The sequence below is a fragment of the Geotrypetes seraphini genome, chromosome 19 (assembly GCF_902459505.1).
Source record: "Geotrypetes seraphini chromosome 19, aGeoSer1.1, whole genome shotgun sequence".
Lineage (NCBI taxonomy): Eukaryota > Metazoa > Chordata > Amphibia > Gymnophiona > Dermophiidae > Geotrypetes > Geotrypetes seraphini.
In genome coordinates this window covers 36,385,287-36,407,903 of record NC_047102.1, presented here as the reverse complement: position 1 = coordinate 36,407,903, position 22,617 = coordinate 36,385,287, and the positions used below count along the sequence as shown (strand labels likewise).

The following is a 22,617-nucleotide window of genomic DNA, read 5'->3' as shown; positions in this document are numbered from 1 at the left end:
GGAGGGGTGCCAGTGCCCCCACCAACATGGCGCCCGGGGTAGACCATCCCCCCTCCCCCTTAGTACATCACTGCACACAGATGTTCAGGGCCAGATGCACAGAATCTTGCAACCCGGTGGAAATCACCAGGTTGGTGGCGAGTTTCATTTTCCCCGTCATCACAAATAGCATGCAAAGAGCTGAGCTTCAGGCCTAGTACAGTGCAAGGCTGTGCTTATGGAGCAACAAGGACAAAAAATAAAACCTTCCAGATGCAGCTGAAGCCTCTTTTTTTTGAGTTTCACAGTGTGATTTACACCCAGCAGTTGTGCTTATTTTGTGTGTGTGTGTGTGTGGCATGCGCCTATGGTCAAGATGCAGTTGTTAGGTGTGGGGGACACACACACAACAGCTCTTATTCAAGCAAAATTCAAACTACCAACTGCTTTAGACCTGCCAGAAAATATTTACTGCTGAAAGGTGGACATTCCCTGATGTGCATTACACAGAGGGCTCATTTTAACATTGATGATCTCCTTGTAATGCATTTGCATAGGATTCTCAGTGGCTGCCACCGCAATCAGTTAAAGCCCCCAAGAACCCTTTTGTGCATCGGAGGCTGAGTTACCTTGCAAGTAAGACTGGCTACAATCAGTCTTACTTCCACAGTAAGCTTTTGAGCATCGGGCCCTCAGTAGGGTAACTAGATTAAAGGTCTGTAGTGGTGATAAAAGAACAAGAGGGCATTCGGAAAAGTTGAAAGGGGACAGATTCAATACAAATGCCAGGAAGTTCTTCTTTACCCAACGTGTGGTGGACACCTGGAATGCGCTTCCAGAGGACGTTATAAGGCAGAGTACAGTACTGGGATTTAAGAAAGGATTGGACAATTTCCTGCTGGAAAAGGGAATAGAAGGGTATAAATAGAGGATTACTGCTCAGGTCCTGGATCTGTTGGGTCGCTGCGTGAGCGGATTGCTGGGCAAGATGGACCTCAGGTCTGACCCAGCAGAGGCATTGCTTATGTTCTTATGTTATGTTCTTATGTGATGAGGGAGAGGAGCCAGTTTGGATCATATTTAATGAATCTCTCTGGTTTCTTGTAGTGAAAAACCAGGCTCGCTGGGTACAACAGTTTATTACAGATATGGAAGATCTGTACCACGAGACCAAGGACGAGAACTTCAATGTCATCATAGTTGACTTTGACAGTAAAGACATGGATGTGGAGAAGGCTCTGAGCGATGCGAAACTGCCTCGGTAAAATCTCTATATTTTAAATCTTAAGGTATCCTACAGTCCATCAAAATAAAAATTACACGTCTGTTTTATTAGAAGCTGTGTTCATGTTTTGGATATCTGAAAACTCGCGTTTAGACAAGGACGTCCAAATTTCAATATTATAAAGTGCTCTGCTTTTATAGAAGCCCAAAGACTACTGAACCAATGTACATCCAGATACAGTAGATATTTTTTGATCCGGGTCTCCCAATTAAAAAAAAAAATCACAAAGAGTTGCAGTGGAATTTGAACCCGGCTCCTGTCTCAATCCACCTTAGCCTGTTTCACATGGAGATCGATGTATCCATTTTATAACATGGATGTTTCTATGCTGTAACAATGATAATATAATAATAATAGTTTATTTATATACCACAACAACTTTACATTTCAGAGCAATTTATAATAAACAGTAATTACCAAAACATACAATAAAATAACCCTCAAACAATATATTTTTTAATCTCACTTATTGTTTTACCACTTATTTTGTTTTATTTTATCATTCAAATTTCATTTAAATTTCCCTAGAATTCTATTGCTTCAACGGTTCTCCCTCTGCATCTATTCCTATCTCCCCTCTTTTTAACCTTTCAAATTCCTTTAGATCATTGTAATCTTATTAGTATGTTTATTTTCTTATTTTTCTCCTCTATCTCTATTTTCTTTCTTTATTACTCTTCTAATTGTCATTTTTCCTGATACTTTAGTTAAGATTGTGAGCCTTCGGGACAGTAAGGGAATTTCTTACTTATAATTTTAATGCACCAATATATTGGGCTCTTTTGGGAGGACGGGCTAAAAAATCGAATAAATAAATAAATAAAATACAACACAGAAAGTAAATTTTTCAAAAACATAGGTTTTCGTTCATCGCCTAAAGACACCATAAGAAACAGAAGATAGAAAGCAATCTGACAACTCCTCCCACAATCGCACTGCCTGAAATTCAAACAGCTTATTCACATCGTGGTGTTTCAAGTGACTACAAATAGAGAGAAAAGCAAAACGGTTAACATTATGAGTAGCCCAGGGAAAGGTGGCAAACTCACACCATTCCACTAAGTGATGTCTGTCCTTTGTTAAAAATACCACGTGAAGCCCAAACCAGATGTATTCCACGTATCAGCAAAGGTAGAAAAAAAAAAGGAAACGAGAGCCAGCATGGTTAAAAGGTGAAGTGAAACAGGCTATTAGAGCCAAAAAATTTCAAAGTTTCAAAGTTTATTATTTTTCTTGATTAATCGCTTTATCTAATTCAAAGCGATGTACATAGTAAAATATAATTAAAAGAAAACAAACAATACAAACTTTAAATACTTACAATGAATAATAAAAACTACATTACATTGGGTAAGAGGGGTTTATGAAATACATTTGTCGAATAAAAGAGATACATAGGAAAAACACAAAAGGGGAAACATTAAAACGAATGGTACAAAAATATTGGAATTATTGGTCTGAATATTATTAAATTAAGTATTAAAAGCATCATTAAATAAAAATGTTTTTAATTGTATTTTAAATTTTACCAAGTCTTGTTCATTACGTAAAAAAATTGGAAGAGCATTCCAGGTTTGTGGGGCTGTTACAGAAAATATAAATTGTCGTCTGGTGTTTATAAATTTTAATTCCTTTAAAGCAGTGTTTTTCAACCTTTTTTGGGCAAAGGCACACTTGTTTCATGAAAAAAATCACGAGGCACACCACCATTAAAAAATGTTAAAAAATTTAACTCTCTGCCTATATTGACTATATATAAAGTAATTCTCTTGAATAGGAATCAAATAAACACAAAGAAAGTATTTTATAATTACTTTATTATGAAATAAAAATTATAAAAATTATAAAATACTTTATTCAGTGCGAAACCTGGGCCTGTTTGGCTGAACACAAAGCTGATATTCTGGCTGGAATCGAAGAAAGACACACACGTAGCTCTTCGTCAACAGCTCTCAGTCTCTCTCTGTATTTGGTTTTTATAGCATACAAAAATAGACAAATATACCCTCCATCCTATTTATTAAACCACAATAGCAGTTTTTAGCGCAGGGAGCTGCGCTGAATGTCCAGCGCTGCTCTTGACGCTCATAGGCTCCCTGCGCTAAAAACCACTATTGCGGTTTAGTAAAAGGTGACCATATTGTAAAATATAGACAGCAGATATAAATTCAGAACTGTGCATAGTAAGTGAAGGGAAGTTTTCATCTCTGGGAATTTACCCAGTTAACTATTAAGTTATTTGGGCAAATTCCTTTGAAAACTGTGGTAATACTGCCTCCACTTTGCTAAATTTAAAATAAAATCATTTTTCCTACCTTGTCTGGTGATTTCTGGTTGCACTTTCTTCTTCTGACTGTGCATCCAATCTTTCTTCCCTTCTATCAGCCTGTATGCTTTCTCTCCTCCACACCTCATTCCCTCCCCCAACTTTTTCTTCCTCTCTCCCTGACCTTTCTTTCTTTTTTTCTGTTTCTCTTCTTTCCTTCTGTTTCCCTGCCTGCCCCCTTTCTTTCTTTCTCCCTGCCGTTCCCCAAGCCACTGCCACTGCCGCTGCCATCGGGGAACAGGACCCACCAATGGATAACAGGCCCCAAAGCCGACGCCGACTCATGCTCTCCCTGACGTCAATTCTACAATCGGAGAGGAAGTTCCGCCCAGCCAGGCAGCGATTGGCTGGCCCGAACTTCCTCCCCGACTGCAGAATTGACGTTGGGGAGAAGAAGACTTATCGGCTCGATAGATTTTAGATCGCCAAGACAAAGTGAGTCCTGGGTGATTGACTCACTTTGCCTTGGCGAGCTACTGGCGCCCCTGCCTCGGGCCCCCTGTCAGCTCCGGGCCCGGCGGCCCTGCGGCACACCAGGCAACATCTCGCGGCACACTAGTGTGCCGCGGAACAGCGGTTGAAAAACACTGCTTTAAAGAATGGAAAAAGGATGACACTAAACTGTTCAAAGTTGTTAAAACGCATGCGGATTGTGAAAAATTGCAGAAGGACCTTAGGAAATTGGAAGACTGGGCGTCCAAGTGGCAGATGAAATTTAATGTGGACAAATACAAAGTGATGTTCATTGGGAAGAATAACCCCAATCACAGTTAGCGGATGCAAGGGTCTATCTTAAGAGTTAGTGCCCAAGAAAAAGACCTGGGTGTCATCGTAGACAATACGATCAAACCTTCTACCCAATAGGATGCTAGGAATTATTTAAAAAGGGATGGTTAACTACTACTACTATTTATTATTTGCTGAAAGGCGTACGCAGTGCTGTACATTTTAACATCCAATAGACAGTCCCTGCTCAGAAGAGCTTACAATCTAATTTAGATAGGACTTTTCAGGGTTGGGGAGATTATGGTAGAGGAAATGATACAGTGGCTAGGTATCTGACAGCAGTGAGTGGGAGTTAAGAGTTGAACGCAGTTTCAAAAAAGTGGGCTTTTAGCTTGGATTTTAATACTGCTAGGGATGGAGCATGACGTATTGATTTAGGCAGCCTGTTCTAGGCATACGGTGCTGCAAGAAAGAAGGGACGGAGTCTGGAGTTGGCAGTGGAAGAGAAGGGTACAGATAAGAGGGGCTTGCCCGATGAACGGAGATCATGGGGAGGAGCATGGGGGAGATAAGTGAAGAGAGATATTGGGGGGTTTCAGAGTGAATGCACTTTTAAGTCAGCAAGAGTTTAAACTGTATTTGGAAATGGATGGGGTGCCAATGAAGTGACTTGAGGAGAGGGGTAATGTGAGAATAGCGGCTCTAACGGAATATGAGTTGTGCAGCAGAATTTTGAACGGATTGAAGAGGTGAGAGATGGATGCGTGGGAGGCCTGAGAGAAGTACATCGCAGTAGTCTAAGCGCGAGGTGATGAGAGCATGGATAAGGGTTTTGGAAGTGTGTTCAGAGAGAAAAGGATGGATTTTGGTAATATTATAGAGGAGGAAGTGATGGGATTTGGCGGTTTGTTGGATCTAAGCAGAGATGGAGAGAGGAGTCAAAGATCACCCCAAGGTTGCAAGCTGATGAGATAGGGAGGAGGATAATGTTATCCACAGAAATAGAGAACGGTGAGGGGGGGGGGGTGAGTTTAAGTGGAAAGATAAGGAGTTCAGTTTTAGCCATATTCAATTTGAGATGGCAGTGAGACATACAAGCGGCAATGTCGGACAGGCAGGCTGAAATTCGGGCCTGAACTCCTGTAGAGATATCTGGTGTGGAGAGGTAGATCTAGGAGTCACCAGCATAGAGGTGATACTGAAAACAATGAGAGGCGATCAGTGTACCAAGAGAGTGAGTATTTATGGAAAAGAGGAGATGGCCCAGGACAGAGCCTATTCTTATGTTATGTTTGGCTTTCTCTGTTCATAGATTGGACATTTCAATGGATATTCATGGCGGATATCATGGACGTCCATTTCTCTTGTATTTTAGAACAGGCTGCATATCATTAGCTCCTGTTCTAAAATACTAGTGCCCCCAGCAATGTACTAATCTGGACGTCTTTATTCTGAGTTGCATGCCCTTTCTAAAATGCCATTCAAAATGTGGGGAATGGGACTTGCCTACTTCTAAACTGATTTATAATTGGGCAGGATGGGAGAGCATTGTAGTTGTTAGTTCAAATTCATTTGAGGGTGGTTTTCAAAGGCACTGAACCAGATAACTAGATTTTAACCAACAATTTCCCCCTCAAATAAGATTGAAAGAATGGCCAGCTGCCATAATTGGTGTAATTTTAGCTGCATTAAAATAAAGTATACCGTGAGTGTGTTTAGATCTGAAAAGGTAAATATACATGCAATTTCAACAAAAAAAAGAGTGGCAAAAGGCTTTCTCAACCAAGCTATATTGCATCCCTTGGCCATCCATATAAATAGCAGTTGCAAAGTGTACAGATGCCTCTGGCACATGCATTTTTCACATGTCCTGTTTCAAAAAGAAATAATGATTTGAAAACTGGAGAAGAGACCATTCTAAAACATAGCAGTGTTTTTCCCCTTTGAGATTTATTTGTTTCAACATAGGATATGATTATTTATATTCAGGTTTTCTGCCAAATGTTGCTTAGCTGTAAATTTTCTGAGTCCAATGCTTGGGTGAATCATATCTAAAGCTGATCACTAAATAAAATGTTTTAGTCCTTCTCACAGTGAAGGGGGAGGAGAGTTTATACAGCATCATCAATAGTGGCGCTGAAGTTGATTTTAGACTGTTTATGTAATCTATGAATGTTCTGTCAGTGATGTAAAGAAATGCAGGGAGAAGCCACGGGACCACGGTCTGGTGTGCACAGTCACCGACTCTGCCAGTCCTGCCCTCTCTGACGTCAACTTCCTGTTCTGGGGCAGGAGGCCAGCAGAGCCAACAGCCGTGTCCACCAGATTGCGGCCCCGTGACTACTCCAAGAACCTTCCCAGTGCCTGGAGAAGAGATGCACTGCCCTGGGTGTAACCAACACAGGTACACCACTGTGTTCTGTTACAATTCAGGTTTTTACATGATCACTCTACAGTTCCTTATTCTAGTGTTTCCCTGGCTTTTCAAGCCCAAGCTATAACTGCATTAATATTTTTGGGTTATTTTTATATATGTTTTGAATTGTACACCATTCTGACAAGTGTTTAAAGGATGATATATCAAATATATTAAACTATTAAAAGTATTGTCTGATATGTTGGCCTTCATGGACTCGTGTGGCTAAAAAAAATGAGCTAGAGAAGCACCGGACTCTATTCCAAATTTTTAAACAAAGGAGAGATGGAGCAAAAACACACAATAGAGGAGCCCCTTCTATTTACAAGTACAAGTGAAGGGAGAAGGTCTGTGTGATGTGAAGAGTTGACTTTGTTAGTTACTTTGACTGCTGCACACAGCTGTCAGAGCTCTTCCACTTGTGCTGCTCCCAGTGGGGGTGTCTTTTATTGCAGTGTGTTGCAAACCTTTTAAGCTGCATCACGCTAATCTTGGGGCTGCTGCTGGAAGGCACCTGGAAATGCGCGGATGTCCTCCAGCTGCAGCCCTGAGCCTCCTATTACTGCTGGTGCGGGGGTGCTGTAGAAGGAGAGGCAAGGAGAAGGAACAGAGGTGCCGGTGAGGAGGAGAGGCGCCAGTTGACTGAATACAGCATGTGCCTCTCGCCGCGAGAGGCACGTCCTTTAAGCAGTCAGCCGATGCCTCTCCTCCTCACCTGCGTCTTGCAGCACACCTGGAATCTGCCAGGGCACACAGTTTGCGATACACTGTTTTATCGTATTGTATTGGTTTATGAATATTTTTATGTGCATTGCCTTGGACAGTCAGCTTTTGTCTGTGAAATGGTATATAAATCTTTTAATAAAGATAATGGATATTACTAATATGCATTTGGGGACAGATGTGCTGAAAAGTTTTCCTTTAGCTAAATGTATGCTATTGGTGTAGTAAACGTAGCTTTTTCTCTGCCAGGGCTTTTAGATGACACTACAAACTCCCACCTTGCATCCCCCCTTTTCTGTTCATGACTTTCTTTGATTTTCAGATACCTATACTTGAAACGGACAGGCAACTTTGAGCGTTCAGCTGGATTACAGGCAGGGGTGGATTTAATAGAGGTGAGAGCTGGAAGGGGGAACAGAGTTAAAATTGCTCAACAGAATTGAAAGATGAGATTCAAATAATTTTTCTTCCGTCATTTTCTGATCCACTCTCTTCTACATAGTGGACTTTAGCTTAAACTGATACTGTTTCATTTACCTTTGACTTGATTAAATGTATTGTAATATATTCTGTGTGGGTTAAGCTTTTTTGTACAAGAATTTTCTTGATTGTTTAATTATTTAATTTTCTATAAATAAATAAAAAAAATATTCAGTATTTATAAGTTATAGCGTCAATATTAGGTTATACTGTTTGAAAAAGAATGGTGTTCCATGATGGTTCTCATTCTTTAGTCTCACAAAAGTGTGACACTACTGATGGAACTGAGCACATGGCACTAATACACCTCAGGTATAATAACCCCATTATAAAAGCTTATGTAGATCACTCTGAATTGACTATCCAGTCATTAGTAGTGGTATAGAAGCTTTCAATAAACAATATTATATGTTAGTTTTGATTGATTAAAATGGAGTTTGATACACTCTAACTTATCCTATCTTACTGTCTGTAAATTTATAATATGGATGTTCCTATACTGCATTAAAGATATCCTGTATTGTAGAGCAGGCTTTATGCTGACATATCCTGACCTAAAATACACGAGATATGGATGCCCATAGGTGACATTTAGATTTGGAGTTTGACGTCTTTTTTACTGCATCACTTCTACTTGACACAAAATCAGCACCAGATGCAATCATACATTTACTAGTCTGTCAGTTTTTTCCATTTTTACAATGTACTTATCTGAAGAACAACATGATGGATGTCACTGGTACGATGTTCACTCTTCCTTAATGCCATCCTACAAGATTTCAAATGGTATCAAATGGTACAACAGTCATTCTCACAAAAGTGAGTAGTAGACAGTGGATTTATGGGAGAGTAACTTGTACCCTTTGCTTCCCAGAACATTTCTGTTTGGAAAGATGACCATTGCATTATTTGACATCTAGGAATCATTGTGGACAATACATTGAAATTCTTGGCCCAATGTACACTGGCAGTCAAAAAAGCAAATAGAATCCTCTTCCTTCCTTGCCCTGCAACCACGATTAGACAACTCCAAACAATCCAAAATACAGCTTTGAGACTCATCTACTCATTGAAAAAACATGACCACATCACTGAAGCCTTCATCAACTCACATTGGCTTCCAATCCAAGAAAGAATCCAATTCAAATTCTACTGCATACTATTCAAAACACTACACGGAGACAGTCCATCATACTTGAACAATCGCCTCATACAAGCACCCACTACAAGACAAAGAAAAACGCACGCCCCATTCATACCCCCCCCAATCAAGGAAGTAAAAAGAACAAAACTACACGACGGCCTCCTAGCCACCCAAGCCGCAAGGCTGGACAACCAGATCTCCAACCTCTTGATGACCACCCCAGACTATAGGACGTTCAGAAAAGAAATAAAAACCACACTTTTCAAGAAATTCCTGAAGCAACAATAACATCACGACCGCTTAGTAACTCTAAAACTGACACTTGATCTACCCACTACTGCACTAATAATAACAAAAGAACTCCCACTATGACCACCTATTAACTCTTTTACAAACCTCCTCACCCTCAACAACCTGCTAAATGTTTATAAGATCTACAACTTACCTCTCTAGCTAATCATTGTAACTCTGTTTTTTTTTAAACTAACCTTTTGTAATCCGCCTTGAACCGCAAGGTAATGGCGGAATAGAAATCCCTAATGTAATGTAATGTAATGTAATATTTGAAATTTTTTGGAAAGGGATGGAGAATAAAACTGAAACTACTATAATGCTTCTGCGTCAGTCCATAGTGCTCTGCTTCTTATGTTTGGTACATATTTGTAGTTGCCCTTGTTAAAAAAGAGAAAACCAAATTAGAAAATGTTCAAGAGAAGGGTGATGAAAGTGATAAAGAGGATGTAACAGCTCTTTTATGAAGGAAGACCGAAAGGGTTAGGACTCATAAGAATAGCCTTACTGGGTCAGACCGATGGTCCATCAAGCCCAGTAGCCCGTTCTCACGGTGGCCAATCCAGGTCACTAGTACCTGGCCAAAACCCCAAGTAGTAGCAATATTCCATGCTGCCGATCCAGGGCAAGAAGTCGCTTCCCCCATGTCTTTCTCAATAACAGACTATGGACTTTTCCTCCAGGAACTTGTCCAAACCTTATATGCTCTTACCACATCCTCTGGCGCGTTCCAGAGCTTAACTATTCTGTGAGTGAAAAAAAAATTTCCTCCTATTGGTTTTAAAATTATTTCCGTGCAACTTCATCGAGTGTTCCCTAGTCTTTGTAATTTTTGACGAAGCGAAAAATCGATCCACTTGTACCCGTTCTACTCCACTCAGGAATTTGTCGACTTCAATCATATCTACCTTCAGCTGTCTCTTTTCCAAGCTGACGAGCCCTAACTGTTTTAGTCTTTCCTCATACGAGAGGAGTTCCATCCCCTTTACCATCTTGGTCACTTTTCTGTGAACCTTTTCTAGCACCACTATATCTTTCTTGAGATAAGGAGACCAGAATTGAATGCAAAACTCCAAATGAGGTCGCACCATGGAGCGATACAGGGCATTATGACATTCTTAGTCTTGTTAACCATCCCTTTTTTAATAATTCCCAGCATCCTGTTTGCTTTTATGGCCACCGCCACACATTGGGCAGAAGGTTTCATCGTATTGTCTACAATGACACCCAGATCCTTTTCTTGGGCGCTAACCCCCAAGGTTGACCCTAGCATCCGGTAACTGTGATTCAGGTTATTCTTCCCAATATGCATCACTCGGTTTGTTGTTCTAAGAGGATGTGAGTTGGTAAAGCAGGGTCTTGTGAGAACTGGGATAGGAATGGTGTGTAATGCATCAGCTGTCCAGCTTTTGCAACAGATCCAATAAAACATAAAAACCCAGATCAAATGCTTGTATAAAGGTGCCATTATGTTAAAGTGAGCAATAGAGAAAGCTTAGTCCTAGTAAACCTAAGTCAGGCCAATGTACACTGTTTGCAGTTGGTTCAAAATACCACTGCCAGACTCTTGACAGACTATAGTAAAAGAACAGATCACATTACTCCATTGTTGTATAAACGTCACTGGTTGTCTGTGAACCAGCATATTAAGTTTAAAATGTTTAAAGCATGGTGTGTAAAATCTCCAATGTACATGGTGAATAAATTAAGCAGATGCTGCCCACAGAGATCTTTGCACTCTATCAAGGAGCTGTTTTCATTGCCAGGTCTTGGCTACATCAAAGTAGAACTTTTTGATATGTTGACCCTGCTTGGTGCAATTCATTGTTTGACAAGTTTTCTGATGGAATGTCATACTTGTCTTTTAGGAAATTTCTGAAAATAGAATTGTTTCAGCAACACTACGGATCTATTATAATTATAATTAAAGGGTATTGCAGACTATTGTACAGACTTTCTTGTGTTAATAGCTGGTATTGTTGCAATAATTTGTATCAAACTGAAAGAAGATATTTTGAACTTATATGTTTTAAATTGTACACCGCTATATACTTATGTCAACAGCAATAAATTAAGAAGAATAAATCCCATCCCATCTACTGGATACTTCTGACCTGGACTGGCCGGACACTGGGTCTGTCCCAGTTCCACACTCATCATCTGTTCTTATGTTTTGATTGATGAGGACTTGAAAACTTAGAATACCATTATAGATTTGTACAGGGTCCAGATAAGGCGAGAGGGAAGGTTTTGCAACAGGCTTTGATCCTGGTGAACAGGGTTCAATTTCCTCTGCAGCTTCTTGTGACCTTGGGGTTACCATGTGGCTCCAAGAAAAGGAGGGTGGATTGAGCCATCCGAGTTTTGCTTCCTCTGCTTTCAATTAAAGTAAAACCCAAATGCCTCAATCTGTCCTCCTTTTTCTAGTAACACTGTTCCTGGACAAGTTACTTAACCCTCCATTGCTCCAGGTACAAAAGCTTAAATTGTGAGTCCACAAGGGACAGAGAAAGTAACTGCATATCACCATATGGCTCCAGAAAAAAGGGGACGGATTGAGACATCTGGGTTTTACTTCCATTGAAAGCAACCAAGATGTCTCAATCTGTTCGCCTTACTTCCATTGCTTTCAATGGAAGTAAAACCCGGATGTCTCAATCCGTCCCCTTTTTTCTGGAGCCATATGGTCACACTACATATAATGTGTACAGCACTGTGAACATCGAGTAGCGCTACAGAAGTGATTAGTAGTAGGTTTCTACAGAGGGACTTTGGGTGACATGCATTATTCAACATCTGTGAATTATGATGTTTATTTACTGTTTCTTCAGGACAACCAAACCATTGTGTTTCTCTGTGACCTGCACATTCATTTCCCCCTCAACGTTGTAGACAATGTCCGGAAGCACTGTGTGGAGGGGAAGTTAGCCTTCGCCCCTATTGTCATGAGACTGAGCTGTGGGAGCTCACCACAGGATCCGCGAGGTAATGCTGACCACTTAGACTATGTACAGCTCACTAATCTCTGTAGGGATGTAGGAGCTTCATTCTTATTGTTGTATAGGGGGAGTGTAGCACATATGAAAACTCCCTATATTATAAATGAGAGAGAATCCCTAACATGGATAAAGCCATCCTACTGTGCTGGTAGATTTTTACCAAGAATCAGGAGGAAAGAGATTCCTGAAAGGCTCCCTGAAGCAGCACAAGAAACACTGCTTCAAAAGGATATTTAAGTCTTTGTGAAAGTTTTACAATTTGGGCAAAATAAGATGAACTAGTGCAAATGTTCATGGTACATTTGAACTGAAATGACTTTTGTCACAGGATTAAATGTGTTGCAAATTCCTGTTGAGGGAGAGGGTATTCTACAGAACCAGTGGCCGTGAGGGCACTGCTCTGAATTTGATTTGGTTCAGCAAGCAGAGAAGCTGCTCAACTACCGTATTTTTTGCTCCATAAGACGCACCCTAGAATTAGAGGAGGAAAAAAAGAAAAAAATCCATTCTGAACCAAAGTCTCCCTGCCAGGCTCTGCACCCTGTCTCCCCTTCCTGCCAAGCTCTGTATTTTGTCACTCCCTCTGGTGGTCTAGTGGCAGGCTGGACAGGGCAGAGAGCAGGCAGGCCTAGTGACAGGCAGGCCTAGTGGCGGGCGGGCAGGCAGGCCCCATAACCCCCCAGTACCTTAAATCATGTTTCCACTCATATGGATAACCCAGACCTGCTATATCATTGGTCTAAGGTTTATTTAGAATTTATACACACAGCCTCTCAATTTTATAGCTTTTCATATAACTTTAGTGCCAGCAGTCAGCCCATCCCTAATCCCATATCCTGATCTACACATACAAGTATAGGGATGGACATTAAACCCCCTTTTACAAAGCCACGGTAGCTCCGATCTAATGAGCGTTAGAGAGTTTGACACACAGAAGCTTTGTAAAAGGAGCCCTAAATTGGCAGCGTTCGGCGTTTTACTGACTGCTGCTGGCGTTACGCAGTGTAAAGGTGGACTCTTAACTTTCCCACCATCTCTCAGACTTTTGCTTTATTTCTCTAATCCTGCCTAGGTTACTGGGAGGTCAATGGTTTTGGATTGTTTGGAATCTACAAATCAGACTTTGATAAGATTGGAGGAATGAACACCGAAGAGTTCCGGGACCGCTGGGGTGGAGAAGACTGGGAGTTATTAGACAGGTAAATCTGATAGCCTGCTATGGCAAAAGTAATTACTGCTTCATTGTTATAGATTTTACCCCTTATTTGAGATATGATAAATTCATTTGGAGAAGGATGGTCAAGGGAAGAACATTTGGGTGGAGCTAGAGTTGCAAATACAATTTCCACAAAGATGCATTTGTAAGCTAAAACCAAGATTTTGCATAGCTTTGTCACCTTGGGATTAGGCCTCTTTGTTTAATTTATTAGGTTTTTTTGCCAACTATTCAGGATTAGAATGGATAACCAAAAGGGCTACAAGTTAATAAGATGTAGAAAGAGATACATGTAGAGCAGTGTGGTAGTCTTAGGCCCCTCCCAGTGCATCCCAGGGTGCACCCGGAAGGGGTTTAAGGCCCTCAGTGTCCCAGGTGCCTAAGGCCCCTCCTATGGGAAGGGTATTAGGTGCCTGGGCCAGTCAGAGTTTAAGACATCTCCAGTGCATCCCAGGGTGCACCGGGAAAGGGAAGGCCTATCATTATGATGAGACAGGCCTCCCGGCAGGAGAGTGGTCATCTTTCCTGCCGATTTTCATCAAAGGTACAAGGGGGGCATGTGGGGATGTCAGGCTCAGAGGAGGAGTCTCTCCTTGGAGGGGTACTGGGGGGATCGGTCAGTGGTTGGATGGAAGGGAGGGAGAGAGAGGAATCGGGGATCTCCTTGCCAGTTCAGCTAATCGTGGCAGGGGAATCCCCAATCAACTGAGCTGGCAGGACTCCTTGAAGTTGCGGTTTTGGGGTTTCCTGCTGGCTCAGCTGATCAAAGATTCCTTTGCCACAATCAACTAATGGCAGCCTGTGGACTATTGTTAGTATCCCCTGGCAAAGATAGGTGCCAGAAATGTAGGTAAGGGTTTTCTGGGCTTACATTTCTGGCTCCTGTCTTTGCATGAATCGCGCCTACGTAAGCACTTGAGGTACAGGTCTCTAACTGGCTCTTGTCGCATGATTGACACGTGATAGGCAGCCGCCAACATGGGTGCCAGTCAGAGAATCCGGAGGTATGTCCTTGAGGATCTCCTGGTTAGATGAGCAGGCTGAGAACCCCTGATGGTTATATTTTCCTTTGTTTTATTTTTTTCTGTGCCTGAAAGTGTGTATGGTATATTTAGAGAAGGGAAACAGCTATAATGTTTGCTCTGATCAGATGATACTTTCCTCACTGCCCTATTGGGTAACATGCTTTCTATACCAGAACACCCTACACTGGACTATAAAAGGAAAGATTCTTGAGGAATTATCAGAGTTCAAGCACAGATCCTTTCATCAGATTCTTTATCAACAGTGAAATAAATAATGCTTAGAAATGAATATCCATCACAGTTGTAAATCAAATACCCCAAAAACCTTGCAGTTGGAAAATTTGTACCAACTCTGGAAGTGACATGTATCTGATAGGAAAAGTAGAAACATTACAAAGGTGCGCTAGGGCCTTAACGCATGTCGCGTGCGCTAGTCGCTACCGCCTCCTTTTGAGAATTTTGGCTAGCGCACGCTAATCCGGTGCGTGCGGTAAAACCCGTAGCGCACCTTTGTAAAAGGAGCCCTAAGTGTAATGCATGCCACCAAAGAAATGAGAGAAAAAACCTAGGACAATTTTGTTAAAGAAAAATAATCCCCAAGAGATATCAGTAAAACCATTAATAATAAATATTTATTCAGCAACAGTAAAAGTACCAAAGCTATTAAGAGCTAAGGAATGGAAAATCACCAGGATTAAACATCTGTGCGGAACTCTTGAAGAAAGGATAAAATGAAAAAATGGCTACTTTGATGATGTAATGTGGGAAGGGAAAGGGAAAAACCAGCAGATGACTGGAAGAAAGGTTTTGATTGTAAGGCTGCCAAAGAAAAGAGATTTATTAGACTGCAGTAATTGGAGAGGAATTGTTATTTGTGCCCAAAAATATTTATAAGCGAATGATTCTATGGACTGGTTAATGCAGTAGGAATCACATGGCTTGAAAACATGCAGACAGTGGACTTGGATTTTGTAGATGATGTAGTCCGGATGGTGAGTTCTCTTCGGACACTGCAGACTAGGACAGGTAGAGGGGCGTTTTCAATAGGACATCTAAAGCTGACTTAGGATGTTTTGAGAAAATATCCAAAAATCGGGTGGAAAAAATGTCTATTCTTTAGCACTCTCCAGACCAGTAGAGGTTAACTTTACGATTGGGTATATATCTAATCATGACCAGCAGGTGGAGACTGAAAACAAAACTTTGGGACAGTATATCCTAGCCCCTCCTCTCTATTTCCCTCAGTCTTCTTTCAGTCTCCAGCAGGTGTTGAGTGATCTGTACCCATCTCCCTTGGTAGGGCTGTTGGAATTTGTTTAGAGGTTTATTGTCGAACTTCTATAAAGTGGTGCACATCAGTTCTAGTGCATGACCACGGGAAAAGAATGGGCATTCCTAAAAATGAATATGCCCAATCTGCGTAGAATTTAGGCAGACATTTACACCAGGTTTTAGATGTCGTAAATGGTTGTGTTTAAATTTTAGTCATCAACGCAAAGAGTCACAAAATATTATCTATATAATTGGTGCATGTTTCTTGCCTTGTTAACATTTATTGTACTTTTATATACTAAAATCAATTCAAAAAAATTTTAAACTTAAAAAAAAAAAAAAATAATTAGTCATAGGGCCAGCTACTACACGTGGAGGGGCATAATCAAAAAAAACGTCTAAGTCCCCTTTTGGCCTAAGTCCTTAAACGTTCAAAGCAGAAGCAGGGAAAGTGTCCATAACCAAAACAAACGTCCTTGTTTTGATTATGGCCTGCCTCTACTAAACACCCAGATCACCACTACGTCTACAAGTACACCCCCACGACGTCTACACTTTTTGGCCATAAAGAACCAAAAAAACACCTAAGCCCCAAACGTCCAACAGAAGGGCTTTTAGGCGAAGGAGGAGCCAATCCTTCGCCTAAAAGCTGGATTCTGTAACCGGTGTCTGTCAAAAACAACACCGGTTACAGAATCCGCCCCCCCCCCTCCCCCCCCAACGATCCTATTGGGCTCCTTTTTTGGGCACTTAGACCTGGTTTGACTTCGTCTAAGTCAAAAAGGTCTAAGTGCCGACTAGGCAACCTGTGAAATGTTTTGGTTATACCTGTTGTACGCCTAGGTGTAGGTTGACCCACCTCCCGCCCACTGCCCGCCCTTTCCCCTCCTCTAAACACGCCTCTTTTCTCTCTGTGTGTTTAGTGGCAGGGAGAAGGCCTAAGCTGGTTTTAGATATGTCTAAAAACCAGCTTTGGTTATGGGTACTTGGACGATCAGGCTTTTTGATCGTCCAAGTAGCCATTTAGGACACTTTTTAGATATTGGGTTTTTTTTAAAATTATGAACCCCATATTCTATAACCGTTTGCGAGTGTTTTGCAAGACGAGGAAAACACTCAGCAAACTTTTGTCTCGTAAACCGAGCACTGCCCCGATAAACGAGCACTCAGCAATGGTGGCCCAGGGGTGAGTACTGTGCTGCACAGCGATTCCAAAGTGGTGCCTTCCTTGCCTTGGGGTCCCCATGTGGCTGCCCTCCTGCTTCAGCGATGCCTCTGCCGTCCGTCAGTGCTCTCCCGGCTCCCATTATTACCCTCAAGTTCATGTTAGTATTTGTTAATTGTCTTTTTAATGTTCACTCTTCCCCCTTATATAATTATTATTTTACCTTTTATTTTATTTTTTTAGCATTGTAAACCAGCCAGATATATGCAGATGGTCGGTATATTAAAAATAATAAAACTTGAAACATGTATATGTCTCATATGACAGGACTCCACAAATTGACGTAAAGATAGTAAACCAAGATCACCATTGTCGATCAATAAAGTCACAGGCCTTTTCTTTTGTCTGTAAATGGTACTTAAGTGCCTAGCTAGTTTTTGGTTTTCAATTAATGGGGTGCTATAAGAAACTTTTTTCCTTCATTAGTTTCTTACAATTCTTTGGTGACCAGTGACACTAATCTTATCCCAGTAGACAGATCCTGGACAGTCATTGAGTATGTATCTGAGGCTCAGGTTTCAAAATTGTGCCACAAACTGTGATCTTGTAAATGTGCCTTGGATCCGTTTCCTTCTTACCTATATGAGAAAATTTCCACCCAGGCTATTTCATCTCTTACCAGACTTATAAATTCTGCCTTACTATCAGGTCTATTTACTGCAGAGGTGGGTCACATTGCTCAGACCCCACTACTGAAAAAAGCTGATCTAGGCCTATCTTCACCATCTAGTTATCGACCTATAGCAAATATTCTTCTCCTGATCCATATATTAGAATCTATCATATCTGCTCAGCTGTCATCATACTTAGAGAGATTCTCCATTCTTCTGCCTTGCCAATATGGTTTCAGACCCAACTTCAGTACCGAATCTCTATTGGTCTCACTAATTTCAAAGGTTCAGCAATTACATTCACGTAATAAGTTCGCTATCCTATTAAAATTTGATCTATCTGCGGCCTTTGACGTCATTCACCACGATATCTTGATCTACCAACTTTCTGAGATAGGCATTGATTCTACAGTCTTAGATTGGTTCTCGAAATTCCTACGATCTTGCTCATATACTGTCAATTTGAATGGCACCATGTCATCTTATTGGAAGCCACTATGCGGAGTCCCGCAGGGATTACCTCTGTCTCCTATTCTTCTCAATATCTGTATGTCTACTTTAAAACTTTTCCATCTATCTCCCTTTGAGACATTATATACATATGCAGATAACATCTTTGTCCTTCTTGAGATAGATTCGAATCTCTCAAATCTCACTGAGAATATAATAGCATGCATAATGAAACTTCAATCTTGGGCACTTACTGTGCAAATGAAGCTGAATGAGTCCAAAACCAAACTACTGTGGCTTGGCCCAAAACCAGATCAACTACCTTCGTCTATTTTATTGCCATCTAAACTAAACTAAACCTTAGGCTTGTATACCGCATCATATCTACATTCGCAAAGCTCGACACGGTTAATAAGGGTTAAGGTAGAAAGGAACTCCAGTGAAGGGAAAAGACAAAATGAAGAGAAAATTTAGGACAGAGTAACCAGAGAGAGGAAGAGTTACATATTTGAAAATAATCAGGTTTTCAGATGTTTACGGAAGAGTTGGAGGGAGCTCAGATTCCTAAGAGGGGAGGTAAGGTTGTTCCAGAGCTCAGTGATTCTGAAAGGGAGGGAGGAACCTAGTTTTCCTACAAGGGAAACGCCTTTTAGAGAGGGAAAGGAAAATTTCAGTTTTTTGGGTAGATCTAGTGGAATTGGGGTTAGAGGAATTCCAAGAAAGAGGAATAATAGGGAGGAGGATGCCGTGTAGGATCTTGAAAGTAAGGTAGGCACATTTGAAGTGGACTCTGGAGATTATCGGAAGCCAGTGGAGCTTGGACAAAAGTGGTGAGACGTGGTTGAATTTGCTTTTTGCGAAGATAAGCTTAGCAGCGGCATTTTGAATCCGCTGGAGTCTTTGAAGGTTTTTCTTTGTTAGGCTTAGGTAGATAGAGTTGCAATAGTCCAGTCTGGAAAGGATGGTGGATTGGACAAGGATGGCAAAGTGTTTTTGATGGAAACAGGATCTCACTTTTCTCAGCATGTGAAGGCTGAAGAAACATTTTTTTATTAGGGAGTTGAGGTGATCATTGAAGGAAAGTGTAGAATCAATGATGACTCCCAGAATTTTACTTGAGTATTCAAGATGCAGAGTGGGGCCAGAGGACAGTGGGATGGAGGTGGGCAGTTGGTCCAATTTTGGGCCGAGCCAGAGAAGTTTTGTTTTGGATTCGTTCAGTTTCATCTGCACAGTGTGGGCCCAGGATTGAAGGTTCGATATGCATAAGGATATGTTCGCAGAGAGGTTGGTGAGGTTCCGGTGGGTCTCGAGGAGGACAAAGATGTCATCTGCGTAAGTGTAAAGTGTTTCAAGTGGGGAGAGATGGAAGAGTTTAAGGGAGGACATATAGATGTAAGCCTATCCTTTTCAAGGTTTAGTTTAGTTTAGCCTCTAGTTGTATAGCTTTACTCCCATTCCTCTCAGTTTGTAGTTTGTTTGATTTTCAAAAGTAGCTACATTATTGTACTCAGAAAATGTACCTGGACAAAAAGGTAACACTGTGTATGGCTAATTTTTCTTAGGCAGTTTTTCAAAGTAAAAGTATGGATGTCCTTTTACTTTGAAAATGAATAAATGAAACCTGCAGACTTGTCTCTTAAAATACCTGCCATCTTTGTGTCTCTGTTTTCAGGGTCCTTCAGAGTGGACTGGAAGTTGAGCGATTACGACTCAGGAACTTTTACCATTACTATCACTCTAAACGGGGAATGTGGAACACGCAAAGCAAGAATTCACCATCCAAAGAATGAGAATGCGAGCTTCTATCACTGCTATGGAATCATCTAGCCTGTTGGAAACACTCTTAGGAGAATGCTCTCTCTCATCTCTTTACCAATCATTTTTATTCAGGTACTTGAAGTCTAGGAAATCATGGGGAAATTTTCTATATTGCTGTCGCAGTTCATAGATGCCTATAAAATGAGGTACTTTAGAACTGGAATATTTTTAAAATGTGTTTTAAAAAGGAAAGGTTTATTCCTTTTTTTTTTGTGATTTTCTTAAAAACTGATCTTTATGAGGAAACAAATAGCTATGAATTCTTGTTCTGTGGAGACCTGCTGAATTTTTGCTGGTTTTTTGTTTTTTTTAACCATCAAAGGAGATTGGATTGAAAAAGGAAAGTTAATTATACCATACTTCACCTCTACTAGCACCAAGAAGAACGTTCTAGATTCCAGGATACAAGTTCTTGCCTAGAGCACCCTCCCGATGTCACGTTAAAACATATTCGCTCTGTGATACTTGAGACTGATGTCGAATGTCTCTTATTGTTATCCCATCACCTTTTAACACTTGGTGCTAGGAAACCTTAGCTGAGCTCTAGTTGTCTCAGCCGGCTAAGTATTTTTATTGTTCAAACTTAGTCAACTGGATGGGTCAAATTCTACACAACAAACAACTTCCAAAAGAGCATCATGAAAAGCAAAATCTGTCTAAATAACATGCTTTCTTCACAGCTGGATTCCGCAGGCAACACAGATGCAAAGATCATATATGCTACAGGGTGCATTGGCCCACTCCCCCCTCCTTTGAATAAGCCTCTGGGGCCAGGCTTGGGGGGAGAGCTTCGGCACCTCTGCAGACTTTGCACATATGTCAGCTAAACAGTTAGATATGGTCTATAAAATCAGTGGTTTTTGCGTAGTCCAGAATTTTCTAGGATTTCTAAAAGATCTTTTCAATCAACACATTCTAAATAAAAAGTAAGGAATGAGTAGGCATGAAAATGCCAACCCAACATGATCATGTTTCAACTCATAAAACCAACTTGTAGCAAGAAAAAGGACTAAAAAAAGGTAGAAGCTTGCAAACTGGAAACCACCTGCCTTAGCTTTCTGGGGAGAGAGTGTTTTGTAGCCATCCAGGTATCCAAAATCATGTGGCAGTGCCCTTAGAAATAAAGCCAAACCTCTTTCTCCTGGTTCATAACAGAAATGCTCGTTGGATCAATGTGCAGTAGTATTTATTTAAAAACCTACAGACCAGAATTAATACTGTTCTGAAAAGCCAAAACCTAGTAATTTTTGAGGATGAAATATGAGAAAAGTCCAAACAACTGAACTCTTTGAATAAATTCCCATGATGTAATTCTTAACCAAAACTAATCCAGTCTTGTGTTCTGGCTTAACTTATCTCCCATTTGTCAAGAGATACTGTTTTGGGACTTTTGCTACAGGCTTGAAAATGCATCCAAATGTTAAATGGTTTCCATATTAAGAAATACACAGTAACTACAGGACATCCTGCAAGTTGTCTTAGTTTTTTGGGGGGGGGGTTTGGGGGGTGTTATTTACCATCATTTTTATTAAAGAGTCGACAAGAGAAATAAGTATCTTGAAAACCTGACGCTAACGTAGATAAATACAAGATGAGCTTAAGTTGTAGAAACAGGAAGTTATGCAAATGTGGAAAGTGAATACTGTCATACAGGGATACAGGATTCTGCCCTGAAAAGCCAGAACACGGTAACTCAAATTTCCATTAAAACTAAGACAACTTGAGAAACAAGCAGGTTGTCTTAGTTTTAACGGAAATTTGAGTTACCGTGTTTTGGCTTTTCAGGGCAGAATCCTGAGTTCCTGTATGACAGTATTCACTTTCCACATTTGCATAACTTCCTGTTTCTACAACTTAAGCTCATCTTATATTTATCTACGTTAGCGGCTTCTGAACAGTCAGATTTTCAAGATACCTACAATGAATATTTATGAGTTAGATTCATATGTACTGCGTCCAATGCATGCAAATCTAAGTCATGAATATTCATTGGAGATATCCCGAAAACCTGACTGACTGGGGCTCCTGGATCTCCAACCAAGGATTACAATTGTGATATTTTTAACAATGTGCAAACCCTTTAATTATGGAGCATATGAGATCAGTACTTAGTGCTATTGCCATGTTTATGACTAAATATAGAGGGGGTATTTTTAGAAGAGCTACATACCAATTTTATATGTGTAAAAACTGTATTTACATGTGTAAATTGGCAGGCATAAATAGCAAATAATTTTAGATCAGATGCTACTTACACATATATGCTATAGCACACAAAAATTTACAGAAAATAGGATTTAGGCCAGGGGTGTCAAAGTCCCTCCTCAGGATTTCCCCAATGAATTTGCATGAGATCTATTAGCATACAATGAAAGCAGTGCATGCAAATAGATCTCATGCATATTCATTGGGGAAATCCTGAAAACCCGACTGGATTGCGGCCCTCCAGAGGGACTTTGACACCCCTGATTTAGGCAGTCCTTCAGAATGTTTGTAGATTCCATATTAAGAATGACAATCCATGAATACCTCTGAAAATTTCCCAGCATTTAAGCATGCTTTGAGTGAAACATAATTCTTGACAAACTTTTTATTTTGACCTGGGCTTTGCAAAAAAAAGCTTGACTT

At 40.7% G+C, this 22,617-nt stretch overlaps 1 protein-coding gene and 1 long non-coding RNA gene across 3 annotated transcripts in view; one reads left to right on the top strand and one right to left on the bottom strand.

The window, feature by feature from the left end:
• B4GALNT4 (beta-1,4-N-acetyl-galactosaminyltransferase 4) overlaps positions 1-21,556 on the top strand; it is a 153,271-nt gene extending 131,715 nt beyond the window's left edge. For both annotated transcript variants that reach the window (XM_033928835.1, XM_033928834.1), the window contains exons 16-20: positions 1,087-1,240; positions 7,778-7,850; positions 12,202-12,355; positions 13,442-13,568; positions 19,844-21,556. In XM_033928835.1, coding sequence (XP_033784726.1) covers positions 1,087-1,240; positions 7,778-7,850; positions 12,202-12,355; positions 13,442-13,568; positions 19,844-19,961 — 626 coding nt within the window. In that variant the 3' untranslated portion in view covers positions 19,962-21,556. The remainder of the gene's footprint in view (positions 1-1,086; positions 1,241-7,777; positions 7,851-12,201; positions 12,356-13,441; positions 13,569-19,843) is intronic.
• Positions 1-22,617, bottom strand: part of LOC117352380 — a 255,037-nt gene that overhangs the window by 88,240 nt on the left and 144,180 nt on the right. The window lies entirely within an intron of this gene.